At 41.0% G+C, this 27,714-nt stretch overlaps 1 protein-coding gene across 3 annotated transcripts in view; it reads right to left on the bottom strand.

Moving 5' to 3' along the window:
- pbx4 (pre-B-cell leukemia transcription factor 4) overlaps positions 1-27,714 on the bottom strand; it is a 586,925-nt gene that overhangs the window by 118,947 nt on the left and 440,264 nt on the right. For 2 of the 3 annotated variants that reach the window (XM_072564028.1, XM_072564030.1), the window contains exon 5: positions 6,625-6,871. In XM_072564028.1, the coding sequence (XP_072420129.1) occupies positions 6,625-6,871 (247 nt within the window). The remainder of the gene's footprint in view (positions 1-6,624; positions 6,872-27,714) is intronic. The other variant, XM_072564029.1, reaches the window with a different exon arrangement.

Raw genomic sequence — 27,714 nt, 5'->3', positions numbered from 1 at the left:
AACAGCATGCTTCTCTACGCTCAGATTGATCAACAATATGCCAATTGAAGCATACTGAGAATTTCTGCACACTATACATATGCTAACTTCAATGCTTTAGGAATGGTCCATGCAGGAGTAATTGGTATCAGTGATAGATGTGGAAAACACCAATTCTCAATAATTAAGAAAAAAAATGTAAAACACACTTTAAGCCAATTTTATTACACCAATCATTAGGTAATGGCTTTTAACTGTCGTTGCAGAGTACTTTTGCTCTGTTCTGGTTTCATTGTGTTAGGAGTCTTTTATATATATAATATATATATATAAAAGTTGGTGTCTGGCTGCACAATTAAGATCCCATTTCCATTTAACACAAGATAATGGCCATCTTGCCCAATGCTCACTCTGCCAGTGAACCAGAGTCACTGAAAATGTATTGAGTGGGGCATTCAACTGTGTGCAATTGGATCCACGTGCTGTTTGGATTGACCACAGAGTTTCTTAGCTGCTGATTGCTTCTTTTTCACTTATTTCCTCTTTTCTTGTTTGTTTGCTCAATTTGTTTATTACAAGTCAGTTGGAGGTCCAGCATTTTCAGCAACCAGTAGCAGCTGGGCCTATCACAGAAAAACAGAAGGAGGGGCTGCTTGTTAGCAAGCCATGTCCAGCAAACAGGGTGTTCATGCACAGAGTTATCTATCATTATCTATGTGGGGCACTGCACTGGTCAATATCTCCAGATGCAAACATCTGGGCCTACCGTCTGATGGACTATGGATAATGGAGCCACAGTCATTTTATATCTTTGCCACTGGATCTTTCCAGCCTGCTAGACAGAATATCATTCACCTCTCCCAGATTGCGGAAGCTAGCTATTTGAATTAAATAGGTGACCAATGCCTTCTCGGCCGAGGCTGGGAAGTGTATCACTTCTCTCGTTGAATTCAATAGCTAACTCAAGTGAATATGAGGATTTGCAGAGGTGTTTGGCTTCCCTTGTATCCAGTGTGGGATTGACCACAGAGTTATTGCCATCAGGCCAAAATGAGAACAAGAATCCAAAGTATTTGGTAATAGAAAGGCCAACACTTTGCCACATAAACAGGATTTAGACAATTAGCGCAAGGTAGCCAGGCAGCTGTTGCAACATATTTTTCCTGCAAAACAACCAAATATAATCTCCTAATATTTGATCCTTCTTTCTAAGCAACAGGATGACTGTTGGAGTTGAGATACCCAGTCACCAGGATAATTATCAAGTACGTTATGAGGCTTTTGAATCAGAAATTTGGAAATCCAGACAGATATTTTCTGCAAGGAGTCACCCACATTAAAGTAGTGCGCTGCATTCTTGCCATATATTCAGGAGGAGAGAAAGGAATAGAAGTTTTCTATAGATAGAGACGATAAGGGGGTGAGCAAACAAAAGAAAGCCATCCCAATACCTTCTGACAAAACATGCGACAGACATGTTACAGGCAGCAGTCTGACACATCTACCTCACTGGCACTACGTTAGATATTAACTGAAAGGGTAGCAAAACAGATGTTACATGCAACTCAGACTCCACTGCTAGCATGAAAGCAGACTGCAAACGATGAGTGATTTCTTTGAAGTGCTGAACTAAACTGTCTCTCCGAGGTTATGCCCAGAAGCTGCAAAGACTATTGACATTAACTAATGTGAGAGTCCAATTGCAGTGTCTCTAAAGATGGAAATACTATGTAACACAGCCTACAGACTGCAAATATCACAGAAAATGGAACCTCATTGACTAGAGACTCCTCCATGCTCTCAGCTATATTCTTGAAACTGCTTACACTACTTTATATACTTGCTTTGGAAAGGCAAGCTATTTCATTTCAAAAGCTACATGGGCTCAAAAGTCCTCAAATTGGTTTCTATATATTGAGCTAAAGGAAGACCATTTAACCTCCACACACCAGCTTTTAGACGTCAATTAATTTTAGTGCATGCTATTCCTGGATTTTTCACCTGCTGACACGTCCTTCTAAACTATCTAACTACAAAAACTGCTCAGTATCTGCGCTGATGTGTGGGAGTGATGCCTGACAGTGCATTGTCAGGAGAATTGTTCTCTTTTTAAGAGTCTTCTTCAGGAAGCTCTTGCTAAGCAGACCTAGAAGAAAGGAAGAAAAGACAAGAGTGAGGATGACACTGAACATTTGCGGATGACAATTTTTAGAATTTTCTTGCAGTTATGAAACATACTGAACATTTTCTGAGGTGAATAAAGAGTTACTAATCAAGTAAGCTGCCAGCTTCGCCTTCCCCAATGTTTATGATTTCCCCATATACTGATTACCAGTATTTTCCTACTTTGTTTGGATAAGAGTTAAAACGTTAGCTATTCCTCCCATGGTCTTGATCCTCTCTGCAGCATTATACACTATTCTGTTCTGTAGAAAAAGTAGGTATGAGTGAGGTTGAAAAGATAAAAGGAGCTGTATGCATCCTGAGATTGTGAAGCATGTGTTAAGATTGGGAGAAGCAGCAAAATAGAATGAGGATGGGAGAAGATGATGAAGGGAATGATAAGTAGATAGAAAGCTAATATAAGTAAACAATGCTGTACCTATCGTACAATGCTAAGGTGCAAAAAGAACAAAGAAAGAGCTGAGTATGTTTTGAATGCTGAAGAAGGAGGTGGAAGTATTGTCAGGTTGTTAAAAAGATATGAAGAGCTGTACTCACCTTTGTTGCTCTGAGTTCAATATATCTCTTCCTACATGAAATCAGGTCCTGGGGGGTGATACTGCTGGCACCTTCCTCATCAGTCTCTTCTATCTACACATGATAGTAGCCCGAGAGATAAACTTGTGGTAGCGAGGGAACAGTAGCCCTCGCGTCCATTTTTCATCATGAAGACCTCCAAAGAGGTATTTGAAAAATCTGTTAGCTACCCTACAAGTCATTAAAAAATGACAAATTGCTTTAAGTTGTGCATTCCCACTTTTTAGAAATTGCGCTGAGAAAATGGGTGTGTCAGGAAGAAAGCAGTAGAAACACAAGGCAGCCTGTCAATCATAATAAAATAAGACCCTGCACTTATAGTCACATGGATCTTACAGTAGCAAATGAGAATTTTTGATTTGGTAACTTCAGATAAAGATAGTGAATGAAGATTTTTTTGTGAAAATATTTTGAGCAATACACTTGGTTCTTTTCCTTTTTCTTATATTTATAATTTTTATGCATTAGCAGTCATTGGATTTTCAAATGTTTCAGGTGGAAGTTAAAAACTTACCAAACTGAAACATTTGCTCTTTCTTTCTCTCCACAGAAATATTTAGAACATTTTTTGACTCATTTTTATTTCAGATTCCAACATCCACAGAACTTGTTTCTGATTTGTGTTTTCTTTATTTTAGCCAATTAAAATGCATCACATCAGAAAGTAGCACTTAGAAACAGTAAACATTTTGATCATGTTCTGATTTTGATAGTTATGGTATTAAAATTAAACTTCCCTATTATCACCACTACCCATCATTATGATCCTCCAGACTACTTATATGGAATTCATATAGGGGTATTGTGCACCATATAATACAAAATTTATGATATAGTCAGCAGATGGAAACAAGAAATTTCAGAAGAACAGAGACAGGTGGTTCTTGCAAATATTACATCCATAAAATAAAGAGGATGATGGTTAATCTAGACAAAATAGAATTCACTTAGTGTAAAACTGTTCATTTTGTCATATGAAACCATACACTTTTTATGAGTTGTTCTTTTCTGTTGTGTGATGCATGGTGAAACATGCCAATAATGGAAGACACGATAGTTGAATGATAAAAGCTCTGGCAAACAGCAAACAGGAGACATCAGGAGCATTTAAATTGCTTTCATTAGCCTTATATCTATATAAATATGCCCCATATCCATCTTTTGATGGGCCATTTGGTATCGCAAAGATCTGGTCCAATTTGTTTTCCCTTTTTGATACTAGTATTCATTGCATATTTTGACTCTCCACATTATATGATCATTAAAACTAAACTAAAAAAAATTTAGATCACACCATAGACCATTCTTGATTTTGATCAAACAGTGTAAAGAGTTACTAGGAAGCATAACTGGAGATTCTTAGATTGAACTAACAACTATTTTCGCCATCTGAACCACTTTAATTCTTACGACTTGAAGTAAACCACGTTAAAAAGGCACAATGAAAATTGCAAGGAGGTCAAGTGTATTTTTCTTAAAATGGTACATTATTTTTAAAGGTGACTAAGAAGCTCATCTCATTTCAAATAATTGCTCTTTTGCTCCAAGTAGCTTATCATCCTTCCATGAATTATATATCAAAGGTTCTGGTAATTGGGTACACTGGGACTCAAAATAAAGTATATTAATATTAATTTAAAAACCCATAGTTATACTTAATTGAAAAATATGTATCACTCCAAAGCATAGACCTGATATGGCATTTATGTTCTTTTAGAATTTGTCTGATAAAATTATTAAAATATTCTTACAGCAGGTTTAAAGGAAAAGTCTATGTTTTCTAACAGAAAAATCAGAAATGATATACATTTGTGATAATTTTTTACATATTTTACACCATTAAAATTTTAAAAGTTAATTATGATTTAAACAATCTTTCAGTAGAAACCACCCTTGCTTCTGATGTTTACAACACCATAATGAGAAGGTATCCAAAACAAAACAAAAAAATCCCAGTCTCTCCTTCAATGGTAAGTGAATGCTTTTGATGAGATTTACTAAAATGTAGTCTTTGCCAAGTTTGGTAGAATGTCCTTCATCAATGATGATGCTGACCCTGCACAGATACTCTGTCATTTACTACTAGGATAGGTAGCAAGCAATTACAGTCTCTTTCCCAATGATGCCCACTTGTGAATTTGTGCAGTGAATATTCAGGGATTATTGAATATCTTTCCGGGAATAAAAACCCAGCAATCTCTCAGGCTTCAAGCACTTTCTGCCTAGAGCAGATTAATAACCACACTACAGTGAACCAGGGACTCAGTTACCACAGAAACAAGAATTTCAGCTCAAATTTAAGGCATGCATTTTATTTAGTTTACCTTTGCCTGATAACATACAGCATAGTGGCATCATAATATTACAAGATAGTGCTGCAAACTGGAATAATCATTTCACAACATGGCAGCCTGCTCTATGTTAATCTGCACTGGTAAAGAACACTATTCTTTAAATGATTAAATTATGCAAAATGAAAACACTGGAGGGATACCACTAGGGTTTAAAATGAAAGATTCCATTCTATTGTTTTTATTTTTGAAAACACAGATTTTTCCTTTAAATTAGATATTTCCATGAGTGGCTAATTTCAGGATGGTACAAGCTGGTTCATGAGAATGTTTATGTAAAGAGAACTCACACATCAATTCATTCCCTACACACTCAGTGGTGTTTCCATAACAGTGACTGGATAAAGGGAGTGGTCTGCTTACTGGATATGTTTGGAGGCTTGTTCTGTACCATTATTAACAAAAATGCCTTATCAGGTTTATTCTTTTCAATTTACTTCAATTTGGACATTATCAGTACAAGTTATAAATCCAAAAACGGTCAACATTTTGCCAAAAGGTCACCTGAGTGCAAAAAAAGTGACACAAAGGAATGTGATGTCATAAGTAAAACTTTCTTTTTTACCAAAAACACACTGGCTCGCATTACAAATTTATGGACAATTCAATAAACTGAGCTCATTTAAAGAAAAAATAGCTGGAGATATGGGTGGAAGAGGGCTGTAAAAGTGGAGACGGGCTCAAAAAAGTATTTATTTCTACCACCAAGGGATCAAATTACAGACCCTGCATTGATCACTTAAGTGTGACAGTATTTCTAACATATTGAACTTGCAACCTGGGGACTCAGGGGATGAGGTGTAGATGACATAAACCTAACTGATACCTGAAGTTACTGTCCTCTTTTATACCTTTAACATGCAGCTACTGTAGTTTTTTCCGCTTCTGAAAAAAAGCCTGGCTTAGCTTTCATCTGAGTGGATAAGAAGATCACTGGCTTAACAATGGCATTGGAAAAACTGGCAGGTATGCAGAAATAAATGATGTATTATAAAGATCAGGACATTCACAGCAATCCCGGATTGGCAAAAATGAATATGAATTTACCTTCATTGCAAGTGTAAGTCCGTTTTATCTTAATCATGAATATATTTACATAGAGAGAAGGATCACGAGCTTTATTATGACAGTATAATTGAGGTAAATTATTAATTTAAAAGTTAATATTCAGCTTGAAGAAGTAGGCGTCAACCTCTGTGGAAGAATGGCAGTGTTCATACATGAGGTTACACTTCATTTAAACTTCAGGCTCAAATGTCAGTGTACTAAACCATAATCACATCACCTTTGTGTCTGGGAAACAAATTCATCAATTAAAAAAAATTACGAAAGTGTTCGGAACCTCGCTCTCTGTCTTGGGCTACAACAAAAGTCATAATGCAGTAAAACTGCAATGTGAAACAAAAAGCAGCCAGCGATCATTAATTTAATATTGTACAATATCTCATAATATCTTATCCCAGAACCCCTGGCAGGTAATCAAACATATGTACTGATATAAAAGCACAATTTACATATTAAGCTTTTCGCCTACATTTGTTGCTTTGCTTGTTTCTCCAAGCTGGCTTGAGGGGAATGTGTAGTGATATCTGTGGATGTGGACTGCAGACGAATCCCAGGCTGAAGCTGGGAGAGTAGGCTGTACCTGTGACACTGTGATACCACATTTCTTTGCCAGTTCCTCTTTGGCTTCCTCACTAGGGTAGGGATTACTCAGATGGGAGTAGAAATACTCGTTCAGAACTTCTGTGGCCTGTTTGCTGAAATTGCGTCGTTTTCGCCTTTGAAATGAAGGGAAAAAAAGAATTTTGAGTGTTACTGGCTTGAAGTGAGTCTCAAGCATCTAACTATTTCCTTCTACATCAGACTAAATCTGGTTACTGTATCACCAGCTTACTCAGCCATGTCAGTTTTTCAATGTGCATGCTGAATATGCAGAGTTAAAAAAATTAAACTGGAAAACAAATACAGTACCAACAAACTGAATATTTTACTCTCAATATTGTTGTGCACAAACTCAATCCTTTTTAACCATCAGAGAGCAAAGACGAAAGAAAATTACAGCACAGAAACATCCCCTTCAGCCCTCCAAGTCTGCGCTGATCCAGATCCTCTATCTAAACCGGTCACCTATTTTCTAAGGATCTTTATCCCTCTGCTCCCTGCCCACTCATGTGTATGTCCAGATACATCTTAAATGACACTATCATGCCCACCTATACCACCTCTGTTGGCAACACGTTCCAGGCACCTACCACCCTCTGCGCAAAGAACTTTCCACGCATATCTCCCATAAACTCATCTCCTCTCTCCTTGAACTCGTGACCCCGAGCAATTGAATCCCCCACTCTGGGAAAAAGCTTCTTGCTGTCCACCCTGTCTATACCTCTCATGATTTTGTAGACCTTAAGCAGATACACCTAAGCATCTGTCTTTCTAATGAAAATAATTCTAATCTACTCAACCTCTTTTCATAGCTAGCACACTCCACACCAGGCAACAACCTGGTGAACCTGCTCTGCACCCTCTCCAAAGCATTCACATTCTTTTGGTAATGTGACAACCAGATCTGTATGTAGTATTCCATATTTGGCTGAACCAAAGTCCTATACAACTCTAAGGTGACCTGCTAACTCTTGTACCTGCCAATGTCCAATGAAGGAAAGCATGCCGTTTGCCTTCCTCATCACTCTATTGACCTGCGTCACCACCTTCAGTATAATGGATCTGAACACCCAGATTTCTCTGTACATCAATTTTCCATTTACCAGGAGAAAGTGAGGATTGTAGATGCTGGAAATCAGAGTCGAGAGTGTGGTGCTGGAAAAGCACAGCATCCGAGGAGCAGGAGAATCGACATTTCAAGCAGAAACCCTTCGTTGATTCTGCTGCTCTTTGGATGCTGCCCGACCTGCTGTGCTTTTTTAGCACCGCATTCTCAACTTTTCCATTAACCGTATCATTCACTCTTGAATTGGATCTTCCAAAATGCATCACCTCGCATTTGCCCGGACTGAACTCTATCTGCCATTTCTCTGCCCAACTCTCCAACCTATCTAAATTCTGCTGCATTCTCTGACAGTCCCCTTCACTTTCTGCTGCTCCACCAATCTTAGTGTCATCTGCAAACTTGCTAATCAAACCACTTATGACTTCCTCCAGATCATTTATAGATATCACAAACAACAGTGGTCCCGGCACGGATCCCTGTGGAACACTACCAGTCACAGTTCTCCATTTTGAGAAACTCCCTTCCACTATTACTCTCTGTCTCCTGCTGTCCAGCCAGTTCTCTATCCATCTAGCTAGTACACCCAGGACTCCAGGGTGTGACTTCACTTTCTCCATGGGACCTTATCAAACGCCTTACTGAAGTCCATATATATGACATCTACAACTCTTCCCTCATCGATCAACTTTGTCACTTGCTCAAAGAATTCTATTAAGTTGGTAAGACATGTCCTTCCCTGCAAAAAAACCATGTTGCTTATCATTGATAAGCCAATTTTCTTCCAAATGTAAATAGATCCTATCCCTCAGTATCTTCTCCAGCAGCTTCCCTACCACTGATGTCAGGCTCATCAGTTTATAATTACCTGGACGATCCCTGCTATCATTCTTAAACAAGGGGACAACATTCGCAATTCTCCAGTCCTCCAGGACCTCACCCGTGTTCAAGGATGCTGCAAAGATAAGGCCCCAGCTATTTCCCCTCTCGTTCTCCTCAATAACCTGGGATAGATCTCATTCGGGTTGAGAGTGTGGTGCTGGAAAAGCACAGCAGGTCAGGCAGTGTCCGAGGAGCAGGGGAATTGACGTTTCGAGCATACGCCCTTCATCAGGAATGACTTGTCCATAGGCATACACTGAGGAAGGGAATGTGGCTGTGGTAGTGAGCTTGCTTCAGGACGTGGCTAAAGAGCTTCAGGACAGAGGAGATGACCTGGGGAGGGGGGGGGGAGTGGGCTGCAGTGTGAGAGAGAGAGAGAGAGAGAGAGAGAGAGAGAGACTCACTGAGATCCTTATAGAGAGAGGAGGATAACTTATTCAAGGTATCCTTGGAAGAGAATTCGCAATAGGGTTAAAATCAACTCGGAGAAAGTGAGGGCTGCAGATGCTGGAGATCAGAGTCAAGAGTATGGTGCTGGAAAAGCACAGCAGGTCAGGTAGCATCTGAGGAGCAGGAGAATCAATTTTGCGGACATAAGCCCTTCATCAGGAATGATTTCAGTTCTGTGGGCAGTCACTGAGGAAGGGAATGTGGCTATGGTAGTGAGTGTGCTTCCGGACGTGGCTGAAGAGCTTCAGTGCAGAGGAGATGACCTAGGGGTGCAGTGAGCGAGAGACTCACTGGAATCCTTGTAGAGAGAGGAGGAGAATGTCTTCAAGGTAAGCATCGTTGGAAGACGCTTCACAGTAGGGTTAAAATCAACTAGGAGAAAGTGAGGACTGTAGATGTTGGAGATCAAAGTCAAGATTGTGGTGCTGGAAAAGAATAGTGGATCAGGCAGTATCCGAGGAGCAGAAGAATCAATGTTTCAGGCATAAGCCCTTCCTCAAGAATGAGCAGGAGAAACGATGTTTCGGGCATAGGTCCTTCATCAGGAATGAAGCAGGAAAATTGACGTTTCAGGCATAAACCCTTCATAGGATGAAGGGCTTATACGTGAAACATCGATTCTCCTCTCCTTGGATGCTGCCTGACATGCTGTCCTTTTCCAGCACCACATTCTCAACTCTGACCTCTAGCATCTGCAATCCTCACTTCCTCCTAATAGATATGGGTACTTGTCCTCCTTGATGCCTTTTAGAATACCCAACACTTCCTCCCTCCCTATGCCAACTTGACCTACAGTAATCAAATATCTATCCCTCGCCTCAACATTCGTCATGTCCCTCTCCTCGGTCAATACTGACACAAAGTACTAATTGAGAATCTCACCCATTTTCTCTGACTCCACACATAACTTCCCTCCTTTGTCCTTGAGTGGGCTAACCCTTTCTCTAGTTACCCTCTTGCTCCTTACATACGAATAAAAAGCTTTGGAATTTTCCTTAAACTATAGCTATTTCATGAACTCTTTTAGCCCCCCTTAATTCCTCATTTCAGATTGGTCCTACTTTCTCGATATTCTTCCAAAGCTTTGTCTGTTTTCAGTCGCCTAGACCCTGCATATGCTTTCTTTTTCCTCTTAACTAGTCTCATCATTTCACCTGTCATCCATGGTTCCCTAATCTTGCCATTTTTATCCCTCATTTTCACAGCTACCTATCTATCCTGCACTCTAATCAACCTCTCTTTAAAAGCCTCCCACATATCAAATGTGGATTTATCTTCAAACAGTTGCTCTCAAGCTTCAGTGGCCTTTTAATATCTGTGCAATGTCAAATTTCTTAATTCTGATGAAAAAATATATACTTCTGAAACATTGTTTTGATTTTAAAGATAAGTTTATAGTTTAGCTTGCATCTTAATCCAATCATAATATACATTATTAAGTACCCTGAGGTAAAATAAACTAAAGGTGATGGATTCTGTAGTGTAATGGTTAGTATTTTCACCCGACACATGAAAGGTCTGCAATTCAAAATTGGGCAGAAACAGCAAGCTGCCTTAAAGGGCCATCTTGTGGCACAGTGGTAGTGCTCCTATGCAGGAGGTCAAGGTTCAAGTCCCACTTATTCCAGAGGTGTGCGGCAACATCTCTGAACAGGTTGATTAAAAAAGTATGTCAAATTTTGTGGGAGATTTGTTAGATCTAAAGCAGCTTTTTTGTCATATATTAAAAGCATGGAAATCATTTTGAATTTCATATTAGTGTCTGCTTGCTAAGCTCGTAGTTTCCCAGCCTCAGTGAGGTGGTTGGCCTTGCAGCTGTATTATTGCCTGATAAATAAATTATTTTCCAGCATGGGAACCTATTATATACTAACTCTTGCTTATCAGCTACTAATTAAGACTGTCCAGATACTGCGTGACTGAAGCTAGTGACTGGGCAAAGTGCCTAGCCTGCTCATTCTATTGCAATTAACAGTTTGCTAATTGTTAAATGATTGTAACCTATATAATCATGCAACTCTCTGAATCTTGTCGGAGTGACTTGTGACCATTAGGTCGACTTGAATCTTCCGGTGAGCTCACGAATAAACAGTCAATAACTCAAGGTTTGTATGGCACAATTTATTTTCCCTAAATTGGACGACTACGAATGAGTCACCCACTGCATAATTTCAACCCATCCCCAACAGTTATTTTCTAGTCTTTGAGGCTGCCTCACTGTATACTGTTTACTATGCTTTCTGATATCTCTGTGGCAAGACCCCTTGAGATCTTCTTGTCTTGTCAGATGATATTAACTGCTGTTGAGTAAAGGAAGTCCACTCCATAGAGATCACTAGATTTTTAGCATTAGCTTTCCTCAAACTCAACTGAAATGTACTCACTTCGCCATAATTGCAAATGCCTCCACAAAATCTCCCCTAACGTTCTCTGCTCTATGAAGAACAATTTCAGCTTCTCTTATTTACCATGTAACTTAAGCTCCTAATTCCTGGTACCATGCAAATAAGTCTTCTCTGTACTGTCTCCACTCCATGACTTTTTACAATTCACTTACGGGTGTGGGTTACTGGCTGGGCCAGCATTGATTGCCCATCCCTAGTTCACTTTGAGAAGGTGATTGTGAGCTACAGTCCATGTGCTGCAGGTCAACCCACAATACCATTAGGGAGGGAATTCCAGGATTTTGACTCAGCAACACTGAAGGAATGATGATACATGATGCCAACAAGAGGTGAGGCCATACTGGATTTGGTTCTGGGTAACGAACCAGGCCAGGTATTAGAACTAGAGGTAGGTGAGCACTTTGGGGACAGTGACCACAATTCGGTGATTTTTACTCTAGTGATGGAGAGGGATAAGTGTGTACTACAGGGCAAGAGTTATAGCTGGGGGCAGGGAAATTATGATGCGTTGAGGCATGACTTAGGATGTGTGGATTGGAAAAGTAGATTCCAAGGCAAGAGCGTAATTGATATGTGGAACTTGTTCAAGGAGCAACTATTGAGTGTCTTTGATAAGTACGTACCTATCAGGCAGGGAGGAAAGGGTCGTGTGAGGGAGCCGTGGTTTAATAAGGAGTTGGAATCCCTTGTTAAATGGAAGAGGGCGGCCTTTGTAAAGATGAGGCGTGAAGGTTCAATAGGGGCAATTGAAAGTTATAAGGTAGCCCGGAAGGACCTGAAGAGAGAGCTAAGAGCAGCAAGGAGGGGACATGAAAGGTCCTTAGTTGGTAGGATTAGGGAAAACCCTAAGGCTTTCTATAGGTATGTTAGGAATAAAAGAATGACTAGGGAAGGAATAGGTCCAATCAAGGATAGTAATGGGAAGTTGCGTGTGGAGGCTGAAGAGATTGGGGAGGCGCTGAATGAATACTTTTCGTCAGTATTCACTCAGGAACAGGACATTGTTGTCGATATGAATACTGAGGCACGAATAAGTAGAATGGATGGCTTTGAGATATGTAGAGAAGAGGTGTTGGAAATTCTGGCAAGGGTGAAAATAGATAAGTCCCCTGGGCCTGATGGCATTTATCCTAGGATTCTCTGGGAAGCAAGGGAGGAGATTGCAGAGCCATTGGCCTTGAATTTTGTGTCCTCTTTGTCGACAGGAGTAGTGCCAGAGGACTGGAGGCTAGCAAACGTGGTTCCCTTGTTCAAGAAGGGGAGTAGGGATAATCCTAGTAACTATAGGCCAGTGAGTCTCACTTCTGTTGTGGGCAAAGTCTTAGAGAGAATTGTAAGGGATAGGATTTATGCACATCTGGATAAGAATGATGTGATCAAGGATAGTCAGCATGGTTTTGTGAAGGGCAGGTCGTGCCTCACAAACCTTATTGAATTCTTTGAGAAGGTGACGAAGGAGGTAGATGAGGGGAAAGCGGTAGATGTGGTATATATGGATTTTAGTAAGGCGTTTGATAAGGTCCCCCATGGTTGGCTACTGCAGAAAATACAGAGATATGGCATTGAGGGTGAGTTGGAGGTTTGGATTAGGAATTGGCTCTCTGGAAGAAGACAGAGGGTAGTAGTTGATGGCAAAGGTTCATCTTGGAGTGCCGTCACTAGCGGTGTTCCGCAAGGATCTGTTTTGGGACCATTGCTGTTTGTCATTTTTATAAATGACCTGGAGGAAGGGTTAGAAGGTTGGGTGAGCAAGTTTGCGGATGATACGAAAGTCGGAGGAGTTGTAGACAGTGAGGAAGGATATGGCAGGTTACAGCGGGATATAGAGAAGCTGCAGAGCTGGGCAGAAAGGTGGCAAATGGAGTTCAATGTAGCTAAGTGTGAAGTGATTCACTTTGGTAAGAGTAATAAAAAGATGGATTACTGGGCTAATGGTAGACTACTTGGTAGTGTGGAAGAGCAGAGGGATCTTGGTGTCCATGTACACAGATATCTGAAAGTTGCCACCCAGGTAAATAGTGCAGTGAAAAAGGCATATGGCGTACTGGCTTTTATTGGTAGAGGAATTGAGTTCCGGAGTCCTGAGGTCATGCTGCAGTTGTATAAGACTCTGGTGCGGCCGCATCTGGAATATTGTGTGCAGTTTTGGTCGCCATACTATAGGAAGGATGTGGAGGCACTGGAACGGGTGCAGAGGAAGTTTACCAGGATGTTGCCTGGTATGGTAGGAAAATCCTATGAGGAAAGGCTGAGGCACTTGGGGTTGTTTTCATTGGAGAAAAGAAGGTTTAGGGGTGATTTGATAGAGGTGTACAAGATGATTAGGGGGTTAGATAGGGTTGACAGTGAGAACCTTTTTCCACGTATGGAGTCAGCTATTACAAGGGGGCATAGCTTTAAATTAAGGGGGGGTAGATATAGGACTGATGTTAGGGGTAGGTTCTTCACTCAGCGAGTCGTAAGTTCATGGAATGCCCTGCCAGTAGCAGTGGTGGACTCTCCCTCTTTATGGGTATTTAAGCGGGCATTGGATAGGTATATGGAGGATAGTGGGTTAGTGTAGGTTAGGTGGGCTTTGATCGGCGCAACATCGAGGGCTGAAGTTGCCTGTACTGCGCTGTATTCTTCTATGTTCTATGTTCTATACACTTCCAGGTCAGGATGGCGAATAGCTTGGTGGGGAACATGCAGGTTCCAATGTACCTGCTGCTCTTGTCCTTCTAGGTGGAAGTGGTCGTGGGTTTGGAAGGTGCTAAGGATAGTTAGTGAATTTCTGCAATGCATCTTGTAAATAGTATACACTGCTGCTACTGAGAGCTGCCTTGATGGCCTTCCTTTAGTGTGAACTGGAAACAATTCTCCAATAAAAAATCAAGACAGATAGATTTAATCTATTTTATAGAACATTCATCACACATTCAAGATTAAATATTTTCTTTTGACAAAAAAAAAGGTAAAGTTAAATAGGTTGAATTGTTTTTTTATCTTTCTTAACTATTCTAGTGAACATATATCTTTCAAGATCATGCATTAAGTAGCTTAGCAAATAGTCGTCACTCAAATAGATAAGTGGCACAAAATTGAGATAGATGGTTTCTATTGTTTGGATGCTACAGGTGCTATTTGGGGACTAACATAATTCACAGAGTTTTCATGCTCAATTTTGCAACAAGTTTTACCATTTGCCATATTGGAGAAAGTGCTAAAAGAAGCCGATTCTTCAACCATCTGGAAGATTTTATTTGCAACAACACTTAAATATTGTGCACCCAATCCAACAACCACAGTTTCCTTAGATTCTATAACTAGGTATTCATCTGTGCTCATATGTAAATGTTCACCATTTGAGCACACTTAAACTGATAGCTGATTAATCAAGATGAGGAGGTGCCGATGTTGGACTGGGGTGGACAACGCTAAAATTCACATAACACCAGGTTATTGCCCAACAGGTTTATTTGGAAGTATTAGCTTTCAGAGCTCTGCTCCTTCATCAGGTAGCTAGTGGTGCAGGATCATAAGACACTGAATTTATAGCACAAAGATCTAGTATTTCCTGTTGGACTATAATCTGGTGTTGTGTGATTATTTTTTAACACTGATTACTAAGAACACACAGCAGTACTTTTTAAAAGGACCATAAATTGCTTACAGATTAGTTGTTGATTAATTTCTTCAGGTTGTTGAGAGAATTCCACAAGTGATTATTGGCTGTATAATAGTTTAAAGATCCAAAAGGTCTACAGGGAGTGGTGCAACAGTGCTTAATGGCTTTTTGCTGACTTCAAAGTTTATCCACAAATCAGTTGCTCCCAATGTATAGGTTCACTAATAATCAACCTTCTTGGAAGTCAGTGCAATTTAGAAGTTGAACAAAAGTGACACAGAGCAGGAAATGTTGCTGAAAGAGGTAGCTGAAGGACAGAGAGAAGGACACTCACTAAGAGGCATTCAGGGAAGAATTCTCCTAATAAAGACAATGTCTGTAACATGTGTGCATTACTAAAAAAGACTTTCAGTGAAATCTGCCACCTGCTGCAATCACAGCAACAAGCTCAAAGGGGGATAAGGCATCCCTTTATCAATAGCTGTGAAGGTGACCATGCAGATTAAATTTTAAACACCTGATGGTGCATAAAAGATGATCAGGGTGTACAGTGAGAGCCTTTTTCCTCAGATGGCAATGGCTAGCACGAGAGGACATAGCTTGAAATTGAGGGATGATCGATATCGTACAGATGTCAGAGATAATTTCTTTACTCAGAGTAGTAAGGGCTTGGAATGTCCTGCCTGCAACAGTCGTGGACTCGCCAACATTAAGGGCATTTAGATGATCACTGGATAAACATATGGATGGTATTGGAATAATAGGTTAGATGGGCTTTAGATTAGTTTCGGTTGGCGCAACATTGAGGGCCGAAGGGCCTCAACTGAGCTGTAATGTTCCTCGTTCTATATGGTTCCTTTCAGGCTGCAGTTGGAGATATTTGCAACATTTTGCTATTTGTCATCCAATGTTCCATGAAGGAGGTTACTGACTCTCTCTATTTGTTGAGAGCTAACTGCATTTCATTTTCCCCTACTAAGAGACAAACAGTCAGAGCAATCAGGAGTCTCTACTAGTACAGGTCGTTCTGCTATAACGCTTGTTTCATCAATGCAAATTTGCTGTAACATGATGGCCGAATTAGGGACACTAATGAATTCTTAAAATGTGTGTTGACTGTAACACGATTATATTGTCAACATTTTAAGCGCTGTTTCTAAAATGCAATTTTTATATAATGCAGGGTTGCACAAGAACGCAAGCATCACATTGTACAAGAACTATCTGTATTGCAGACTTCTTCATATTGCAGCATGCTACTGATTGGTTGCATATCGCTTTCTAGACTCCATATGTCAAATGCCCGATAACAGAACTGACAGAGATACCATTCTCTCAGTACCCAGCTAGTAGCAGCAGCAGATTATTCAAGTCATTATTCCGTGTCTTGACAGTATTCATAGTGCTGCATTTTCCACCAGCCCATTATGCCAGCCCAATATGCCATTATGCTGCCTGTGTGCGAGACACCAAGGCAAGCCAACACTGCCTGTTGGGTGACAAGAGCTATCAATTGACTACATGGCTGATTACGCCTGTGCAGTATGCATACATTTATTGCACAGCATGTACACATTGAGGATCATGTTGTCACATGAAATGTGATGTACAGGTCAATAGTGCACTTAAACAACACTTTCACTGCCTGAATTACTCTGGAGAAGCCTGCTATACCAAAGTAGATGTCAAGATTCATCAGGATATGCTGCATACAATCTTGCCATTATGAAGGGATGGGGACAGACTTTGTTACCAGATACACAGTGAGTAGGTCCATACAGGAGACAAACAAAAGGGAACCCAAATGCCCTTTTTCAACTGGGTTATCTGTATAGAAAAAGGTTCACTCGACTAATTCGTAGAATAAAGGGGTTGTCCACAGAGGAAAGGTTGGATGGGGTGGACCTGAATCCAAAACATTTTAGAAGAATGACAGGTAATCTTACTTAAACATAAGATCTTGTGAGATCTCACAGGATACATGTTGAGTGGGGATTTGTCCTTGTAGACAAGACTAGAATTAGGGGACATTATTTTAAAAAAAGGGCTTCCCGTTTAAGATGGAGATGAGGAGAAATTTAAGCAGTGCAGGCTGGCTTTAAGTGATGCTAGCAATTTATGAAATTGTTCCCCAGCTCAAAATTCAATCAACAACATGGTTAGTGCTGGATAGACAATAAGAAAAAAATTACAACAGTATAAAGTTGACATGGGTATGGGCTTAACTTCACATCATGATCACTGCACCTGTTTTGGGGCATCGTTAGATTTAGCCTCTTGATTATTAAGTAAGGCTCTCCCATTTATTTCACCTAACAAACCATTAAAACTCATCAATTGCTTTGATACAAATTACTACTGTTTTAAGTAAAATGTTGGTCTTCTTCACATCAGACATTCATCAAACTTTTGATGAGATCCTAACTCAAAAACTCCATAGATTAAAACTCTTTGATTAAAATTCTCAACGCATTCCATGGTGCAAGCTAGGAACACAAAAATGAAAAGAAAAACTTGTCAAGCTTAAACTAAGAAAGACTATTTGCAACTAGTCACAAGAGACTTTTGCTGTTAGAGTTCCCTGATTTCAAAGACATACATTTCTGATTTTGTTAACACTGTGCAAAGCAAAGAAAAATTCCCGAGTGCCTTGTTAAGAGATATTTTAGGAACCAGGATATCTGACCTTTGAAGAAGTCTTAAAATTGCTACTTTATAACATTTGCAATCTGAAAATTCAACTAAATTACATCTATCAGATATCCTTTCTAGACAGTATGGATTAGGGGAATCTAAATCACTGAAGGACAATAGTGCAAGATCGTTTCTCCCTATTAGAAGTCAGATACATCTGTGGAAACCCCTGCTGAAAAGTTCTGGGAAAACATTTAAAGAGTATGCATAGATGAAAGAAATGCATAAATAGAAGCTAGCAGAATCAGGCTAAATATCTTCCAATGAAACTGATTAGATGATTTTCCGATCATTGGGAACGGTTATTAACAAGCCCGGTGAATCCAATACAGAATATATCAGAGGAACAAGAAAAACATATATAACTTTCCTCTAGTATTATTAGGGGAAGTAGAAGTTCATATTGTGTATTACTGCTTCACGTTATCACTTGTCTGATTGACAGTCATCGTAACTGCATATACAAGAATTAGTTCAGAGGCTCCCAGTCTTTAACACTGTATGTCCTTAGGCCATATTAGACCACTGAATAAATCTGAATGAGTGCGACTATCCCTAATGCCTAGCATAGGATAATATTTTGTAATTGTTAAATTTGGGAGCATAACCTGTGAAAATGCCTTCAATAAGTTGTTAATATTAACTTTTGTTGAACAACACGGGCAGCATGGTGGCTCAGCAGTTAGCATTGATGCCTCACAGCACCACAGTTCAGTCCCAGCCTCAGGTGAATATCTGTGTGGAGTTTGCAAGCCCTCCCTGTGTCTATGTGGGTCTCCACTGGGTGTTCATGTTTCCTCTGGGTGTTCTGGTTTTCTCCCACAGTCCAAAGATGTGCAGGTTATGTGGATGGACATAGGACATAGAACACAGAACATAGAAAAGTACAGCCCTTCGGCCCACGATGTTGTGCCGATGATTATTCCTAATCTAAAATAAAATAACCTAACCTATGTACCCCTCAATTCACTGCGGTCCATGTCCAACAGTCGCCTAAATGTCCCTAATGACTCTGCTTCCACCATCACCGCTGGCAACGCATTCAATGCATTCACAACTCTCTGCGTAAAGAACCTACCTCTGACGTCTCCTCTTTACCTTCCTCCTAATATCTCAAAACTATGACTCCTTGTGCCAGTCAATCCTGCCCTGGCTATTCACTCTGTCCATGCCTCTTACTACCTTGTACAGCTCAATCAGGTCACCTCTCTTCCTCCTTCTCTCCAGAGAGAAAAGTCCAAGTTTAGTCAATCTCTTAGACATGGTAAATTATCTTTAGTGTGGATCGACCATGATAAATGTGCAGTTACAAGGATAGGATAGGGGGCTGGGGCTGGGTCTGGGTGGGATGCTGTTTGGAGGGTTGGTGCAGACTCAATGGGCTAACTGGACTTTTCCTGCACTGTAGGGACTCTGTGATTACAACAGCAAAACAAAGGAACAAAACAAACCCTTTATTTGCTCCTGGGAATAAGCACAGCCTGTTTGACTTTTGCCTGATTCAGATCCATTGGAAGTAGGTGTTAATTAATGTTTAAACTGTTATACTCGATGCTGTGCCACTACAACATGGTGAAGGTGATTGTTCTTCCTGCTCAAAGTCATCATCCTCCTCCTCTGAAGCACGCCGCAACTCTCCAGCTCTTCAGCGTCCATCATATCCTCTCTTACTGCTCCACAACAATTTTGCAACTGTCTGAAGTGAACTGTAAGACTCCAAGACTGATCCAAGCATCAGAAGTTCATCTTCAAGAGGTCAATCATCTGCTCCATGGTTGAAGAATGGGCTGTATTGTATCGATGCTCAACGTTAATACAAAGGTTGTGTTCTGAAGTCATAGGTCTTGGTTGCAAAGGATAACCCAGGGGCTATCCTTGTAATGCATCAGACCTTTGAAATTAAGCAGGAAGCTGAGAGAGTTATCAAGCATATAAGCATCATGGCAGCTTCCAAGGTACTTGGTAGAGACCTCAAAGATGTGGTACCAATGATCACAGACAACATGTACATTGACCAAATAGAAAAAATTCAAGTAATCTACCTCACTGTGATATGGTTCTTTCAATACAGCATGTATACAGTCTATAGGGACCTATGCCTAGGGAAAGCCATCTGTTTTGGTGAAGCTTACTGCCCAGCTTACAGCACTGATGTCATCATGGGGAAACGAGATAATGTTAATCTGACACAAATTGCATCAGTAACAGCCTTGATTGTGGGTTAAGGATTGAGAGATCTGACTCAGTTTGATGATTTCAATTTATCTAGATATTCTTGTTGAGAGAGTTTAATTGCAGTTTGGACCTTGTGCAGCAACACAGCTCAGTTACAGATTACAGGTGGCATGGTGGCTCAGTGGTTAGCACTGCTGCCTCACAGCACCAGGGACCTGGGTTTGAGTCCACCCTCAGGCGAGTGACTGTGTAGAATTTGTACATTCTCCCCATGTCCGCGCGGATTTCCTTTGGGTATTCAGGTTTCCTCCCACAGTCCAAAAATGTGCAGATTAGGTGGATTGGCCATGTTAAATTGTCTACAATGTTCGGGGATGTGCAGACTCAGTGGGTTAGTCATGGGAAATGCAAGGTTACAGGGATAGAGTGGGGATTGGGGATGGTGGGATGCTTTTCAGAGGGCCTGAATTATAGAGGTTCTATAATTCAATGAAGTAGATGAAAATTACAAATATCTGCACTGTAATCTTCATAAAATTCTTTGGTGCTGCAAGGAAGGTGGGTGAGATTTAATCTCAATTTAAACCCTGTGAGGGAACAAAATTTGAATGATTCCCTAATTTGAAGCTAATGGAAAAATTACAGATGAACTCACAGTGTCTTACTGCAAAAAAAATTGAAAGGTATTGAAGAGAATTCTCCAGAGGAGGGTGATTCCTACAGAAGTAAATAACTTGAAAATTGATGTGACTTGGAGAAGAATTCTCGGGAGAAATAAACCTGTGTGCATAACATGTAGTTATAACCTATACCAATACCTTATTCACACTTGTATTGTTTTATTTATTTATATAAAGTTTGTGTTCTGTTTTAAAAAAGGTAAAATCTTGTATCGGTTCCAAGAAAGTGTTCAAATTTTTAGTTAAATATTTATGGTCTTCAACTGGATTGTAACACTGGAGGCTTTGGTTCAATGGTATAACATGTATTATAGGTTGCCAAGGTTCATTTTGGAGAAAGAAATTCGACCAAATACAATATTGAGGCCAATTGTTTATTGATTGAATTAACACAAGCTGTAGTCACTCTAATTGTAGCTTTGGATGCTATTTCCAAGATAAGCAGTCAAACAATGGCAGATGACTACAAATTCAATATTTTTGAATCAGATGCATCAAAATAATGCAAATTATCATCAGGAATAAAAAATAAATATGATCTAATTGAAAGTAATTAGTAAATAGGAATCAGTACAAATAAAATCTAACTGACAATTTTAAAATTTCTGAAACACGAAGTAGTTCATTAACAGATACGAAGCCAGTAGGCTCGGGGCAATGCTGAAAAACTTTGAGTAACAACATGGATTTGGGGAGCATCTTTAAAGGAAATGTGGAGATGCAGATGGTTCTGGGCAGAATATTCAGTAAGTCTAACCTAAGTAGATCAAAGGCATAAAATGTCTGTTAGATCAGGAAATTATAGGTTGGTGAGCCTGACATCAATGGTAGGGAAATTATTAGTGAGGGAAATTGTTACAGAAGATTCTTACAGACAGGATTTATTCAAATTTGGAAAAGATGCACTTATTAGGGATAGTCAGCATGGCGTTGTGTAGGGGAGGCCTTGTATCGCAAATTTAATTGAGTTTTTTGAGGAAGTGACAAAGGCGATTGATGAGGAAAGAGCAGTGAATGTTGTTTACATGGACTTTACTAAAGTATTTGACAAGTTCCCTCATGATAGACTGGTCCAGAAGATTAAGTGGGATCCACAGTGAGTTGGTAAGTTGGAAACAAAATTGGATTCATCATAGCAGACAGAAGGTATTTGATTGGATTAGATTAGATTACCTACAGTGTGGAAACAGGCCCTTTGGCCCAACAAGTTCACACCGAACCTCTGAACAGTAACTCACCCACTCTGACTAATGCACCAAACTCTATGGGCAATTTAGCATGGCCTTCACATCTTTTGGATTGTGGGAGGAAACCAGAGCACCTAGAAAAAACCCATGCAGACACGGGGAGAACGTGCAAACTCCACATAGACAGTCCCCAAGGGTAGAATAGAACGTAGGTCCCTAGCACTGTGAGCCACCGTGCCGTATTTGTTGAGGGGCATTTTTCTGACTGGAAGTTCGTGACCAGTGGTGTTCTTCAAGGATCAGCACTGGGACCTTTGTGAGCAGCCAGAAGTTGTGGTGCACATTGGCACTAATGACATAGCTGAAAATGTGTTGCTGGAAAAACATTTTTAGCTCTGATCTCCAGCATCTGCAGTCCTCACTTTCTCCTCGAAAATTTTAACCTACTAATGACATAGCCAGGAAAAGGGATGACGATCTAAAAAATGAATTGAGGGAGTTAGGTTGGAAGCTAAAAAGCAGGTTGAGCAGAGTAGTAACCACCAGTGTCACACGCTTGTGAGGAGAGGAACACGGAGCAAGTGCAGCTAAACAGGGCTGGTGCAGAAGGGAGGGCTTCAGATATTTGGATCATTGGGGCATCTTTTAAAAAGAACTGGGGGGGGGGGTAAAAGAGCAGGGGGAGTAGCATTGTTAATTAGAAAGTGAATCATAGATGCAGAAAAAAAGGTTGTTGAGGAGGGTTTGTGTACTGAGTCAGTATGGGTGGAAGTCAGTAACAGCAAAGGAGCAGTAACTTTATTGGGTGTTTAATCTTGGAAAGGTGCAGATGTAACAAAGTTGTTGTTATGGGTGATGTCAACTTCCCCAATATTGATTGGAACTTCCTTAGTACAGATGGTCTAGATGGAGCTGATTTTTTCAGGTGTGTCCAGGACTGATTCCTGACTCAATATATAGATAGGCCAACTAAGGAGGCAACAAACCAGGCCAGGTGTCAGATCTTTCGGTGGGAGAGCATTTCGATACAGTAACAACAACTGTACCTTTACCATAGCCACGGAGAGGAATACAAACAAACAGTATGGGAAGTTATTTAATTGGGACAGGGAAATTATACTGCTATTAGAGAGGAGCTGTGGAGTATACATTGGGAACAATATTCTGTGGGAAAGGCACAACAGAAATGTGGAGGCTTTTAAAGGAGCACTTGTTGCAAGTGTTGGATAACTTTGTCCCACTGACAGACATGAAGGAGCCTTGGATGACAACAGCAGAGTAGCTTCTCGTCAAAAGGAAGAAGGACGCTTACTTAAGGTTAAGGAAGCAAGGATCTATCATAGCTTTACAGGATTACAGGGTAGCTAGGAAAGAACTCAAAAATGGACTGAGGAGAGCTAGGAGAGGGCACGAAAAAGCCATAGCAGGAAGAATTAGAGAAAACCCAAAGGCATTCTACATGTATGTGAGGAATCAGAGAATAATCAGAGAGAGTAGGGCTGATCAAGGATAGTGGAGGGAACTTGTGCCTGGAGTCTGAAGAGATAGGAGAAGTTCTAAATGAGTTTTTTGCTTCAGTATTCACTGGAAAGAGGTGCCTTGTAGATAGTGAGAACATCGTCGACCAGATTTATAGGCTTGAACAGATGGATATTAAAGAAGTAGATCTACTGGAAATTCTGGGAAGAATCAAGATAGATAAGTCCCCAGGGCCAGACCAGATATATCCAAGGTTACTGCAGGAAGGGAGGAATGAGATTGCTGGGCCTCTGGAGATGATGTTTGCATCCTTACTCGCCACAGGAGTAGTACTGGCTGCTTGGAGGGAGGTGAATGCTGTTCCTTTGTTCAAGAAAGGGAATAGGAAAATCCCTGGGAGGTACAGGCCAGTCAGTCTTACATGTGTGGTAAGGAAGGTACTGGAAAGGATACTGAGAAATAGGATTTATGACAATTTGGAAAAACATAGTTTGATTAAAGATAGTGAGTATGGCTATGGGAGGGGCAGGTCATGCCTCACAAGCCTTACTGAGTTCTTTGAGGATGAGACAAGACAAGTTGACGCATGTCAAGCAGTGGATTTGGTGTGTATGGATTTCAATAAGGCATTTGATAAGGTTCCCCAAGGTAGGCTCATTCAAAAAGTTAGGAGGTACAGGATACAGACAAACTTGGCTGTCTAGATACAGAATTGGCTGGCAGAAAGAAGACAACGAGTGATAGTGGATGGAAAGTATTTCACCTGGAGCTCAGTGACCAGTGGCGACCAGTGGGATCTGTTCTTGGGCCTCTGCTCTTTTAAGTTTTTACAAATGAATTGGATGAAGAAAGCGGAAGTTTGCCGATGACACAAAGGTCGGTGGTGGTGTAGATAGTGTCGCAGGTAACAACATGACATGGACAGGATGCAGAGCTGGGCTGAAAAGTGGCAGATGGAGTTCAAGCTGGATAAACGCAAAGTAATTCATCTTGGAAAGTCGAATTTGAATGCTGAATACAGGGTTAAAGACAGGATTCTTGGCAGTGTGCAGCAACAATTGCCACCCAAGTTGATAGGGTTAGTAAGAAGGTATATGGTGCTTTGGCTTTCATTAACAGGGTGATTGAGTATAAGAGCCACAAGGTTTTACTGCAATTATATTAAACCTTAGTTAGACCACACTTGCAATATTGTGTCCAGTTGCCTCATTATAGGAAGGATGTAGATGCTTTAGAGAGGGTGCAGAGGAAATTTACCAGGATACTGCCCGGATTAGAGGGCTTGTCTTATGAAGAGAGGTGGACTGAACTTGGGCTTTTCACACTGGAGATAAGAAGGAAGAGAGGTGACTTGATAGAGGTGTACAAGGTAATGAGAGGCATGAATAGAGTTGATGGCTAGAGACTTTTCCCCAGAGCAGAAATGGCTATTATGAGGGGTCATAATTTTAAGGCGATTGGAGAAAGGTATAGGGGAGATATCAGAGGTAGATTCAGAGGTACGCAGAGAGTGGTGGGTGCATGGAATGCACTGCCAGTGATGGTAGTAGAGTCAGAGACATTAGGGACACTTAAGCAATTGCTGGACAAGCACACGGACAGCAGTAAATTGAGGGGAGTGTAGATTAGGTTGATCTTAGATTAAGATAAATGTTCACCACAATATTGTGGGCAGAAGGGCCTTTAGTGTTCTATGTTCTATGTTTGTAAGATTTGGATGAAAATTGGTGCAGTTATGGATAGTAAACAAGTTTGTCAAAGGATACATCAGGTTTTTTTTCTAAATTCATTTCTGTGGGATGTGGGCATCGCTGACTAGCCAGTATTTACTGCCTATCCCGAGTTGCCCTTGAGAAGGTAGTGGTAGGCTGGCTTCTGGAACTGCTGCAGTCCACCTGCTGTGGTCTGACCCACAATGCCATTAGGGGGGAGTTTCTGGATTTTGATCCAGCAACAGTGGAGGAACAGGAGGATGGTGGGTGGCTTGGAAGGGAACTTGAAGGTGGTGGTGGTATTCCCATGTATCTGCTGTCCTTGTCTTTCTAGATGGAAGGAGTTGTGGCTTTGGAAGGTGCTGTCTGAGGATCTTCGGTGAATTTCTGCAATGCATCAGATAGATAGCACTCACTGCTGCTTCAGAGAGTCGGTGGTGAAAGGAGTGGATGTTTGTGGATGCAGTGCAAATCAAGCGGGTTGCTTTGTCCTGGATGGTGTTGTTGGGCCGCACTCATCCAGTCAAGTGGGGAGTATTCCACCACACTCCTGACATAGGGAATAGTTACACCGGCACCCACATTTGGACTGATTTCTGTATCGGTGCCACCTCATGCTCCCATAAGGAGTTTGAACAGTTCATCAACGGCACAAACATTTTCCACCTTGAAGTTAAGTTCACCTGGACTATCTCTCTCCCCTTCCTGGACCTCTCTGTCTCTATCTCCAGTGACTGACTCAACACACACATCTGTTTCAAACTCACTGACTCCCACAGCTACCTTGAGTATACCTCCTCCCACCCCCTCCATTAAAAACACAATCCCTTGCTCCCAATTCCTCCACCTCCATTGTATGTGGTCCCATGAGGAGCAATTCCACTCCAGGACATTCCAGATGGCCTCTTATTTCAAGGACCTTCATTTCACCTCCCATGTGATCAACAACTTCCTTCAGCCCACCTCTGCCACTTTCTACACATCCGCCCTGAACTCCACCCCTCCAACCGCAACAAGGATAGAACCCCCCTCACCTCCCAGCCTACTAATCTCCGGATACCATGCCCCCCACTAACCCATCCTCCACACCTGGCACCTTCTCTTGCCACCGCACAAGGTATAAAACCTGCATCTAAACCTTCCTCCCTCACCTCTATCCAAGGCCCCAAAAGATATTTTCACATCCAGCAGAGATTTTCCTGCACATCCACCCACCTCATCTACTGTGTCAGTTGCTCTCAATGTGGTCTCCTCTACATTGGGAGACAGGGTGCCAACTTGCAGAGCAGTTCAAGAAACATCTCTGGGACACACAACAATCTCATTGCCCTGTGGTCAACCACTTCAACTCCCCCTTTCACTCCTCCAAGGATATGCAAGTTCTGAGCTCCTCCCCCACCAAATCAAAGCTACCCGCCAATTGGCGGAAGAATGCCTCATCTTCCACCTTGGGACATTTTAACCACATGGCATCAACATCTCTAGTTTCCAAATATCCCCTCTACCTACTTCATCCCAGATCCAACCCTTCTCACTTTCTCCTAAGTACTGATCTGGCAATACAGGTGGAAAAGATGGTAAAGAAGGCAGATGCCTGCTTGCATTTGTTGGTGGAGGCATTGAGTAGACAAGTTGGCAAGTCATGCTGCATCTGTATTAAACTTTAGTTAAGCCATATTTGGAGTACTGTGTGCAGTTCTGGTCACCAAGGCACAGGAAGGATGCGAAAGCGTTTGAGAGAATGCTGGAGAAGTTTACCAGAATGTTGCCTGGATTGGAGTGTATTAATTATAACAAGGGGATGGAAAAACTTGGACTTAATTCGGTTGAGCTGTGGAGGCTGAGGGATGACCTGATAGAATTATATAAAATCGCAAGAGGAATGGATACAGAAGATAGTCTCAGTCTTATTCTCAGTGTGAAAATGTCAAATATTAGGAGGCATTGGTTTAAGGTGAGAGGGGCAACTTTAAAGGAGAAGTGAGAGGCAAGTGTTTTACAAAAAGGGTGGGAAGTGCCTGGAATCCGCTGATAGGGGATGTGGTAGACATTATCAGCGCAGACATGGTGGGCAGGAAGTCCTGTTTCTGTTGTATAACATTCTATGTTGTAACAGAGTTTAGGGAAGAAGAGGTCTGAAGGAAGTCTCTGGGGCTAGACCATACCTTTAAAGTTAAAGTTGTGTTTGACTATGTAGGAGAGGAACCACATTTTATACAGTTTAATTCAGCCAAACAAGGAAAGGTTTGTTGCTAAAGGCTACAGAGTCCAACAATGATGAAAGACCACAGTGACTTTGGCTAGCTCTGTTATGTTTGTCAGAATTAAGAGATTAGAAATAGAAGCAACGTGAGAAGGTTGATAAAGAAGAATGAAGTTGACAGCCTTTTTGAGAAACAAATGAAAACCTAGGTAGGTAAATCAACAGAAGTTCGGGAATTAAAGAGTGGAAAGCATGAAATGGAAAATTTATGAGTTTGAGAGTAAGATTGCAAAGCTCTTGACAGCAGGGAAAGATGGAAGGATATCTTATTTTCCATGGGTGAAAACTTAAAGTGGTGGTATGGAAGGAGATAAGTAAGTTATCAGAGATGGTCTTGCATTCTTACTATCTGGAAAAAGATG

This window comes from Chiloscyllium punctatum, chromosome 46, assembly GCF_047496795.1.
Source record: "Chiloscyllium punctatum isolate Juve2018m chromosome 46, sChiPun1.3, whole genome shotgun sequence".
Lineage (NCBI taxonomy): Eukaryota > Metazoa > Chordata > Chondrichthyes > Orectolobiformes > Hemiscylliidae > Chiloscyllium > Chiloscyllium punctatum.
The sequence above is the reverse complement of the archived record's forward strand: the minus strand, read 5'-3'. Positions and strand labels throughout refer to the sequence as shown.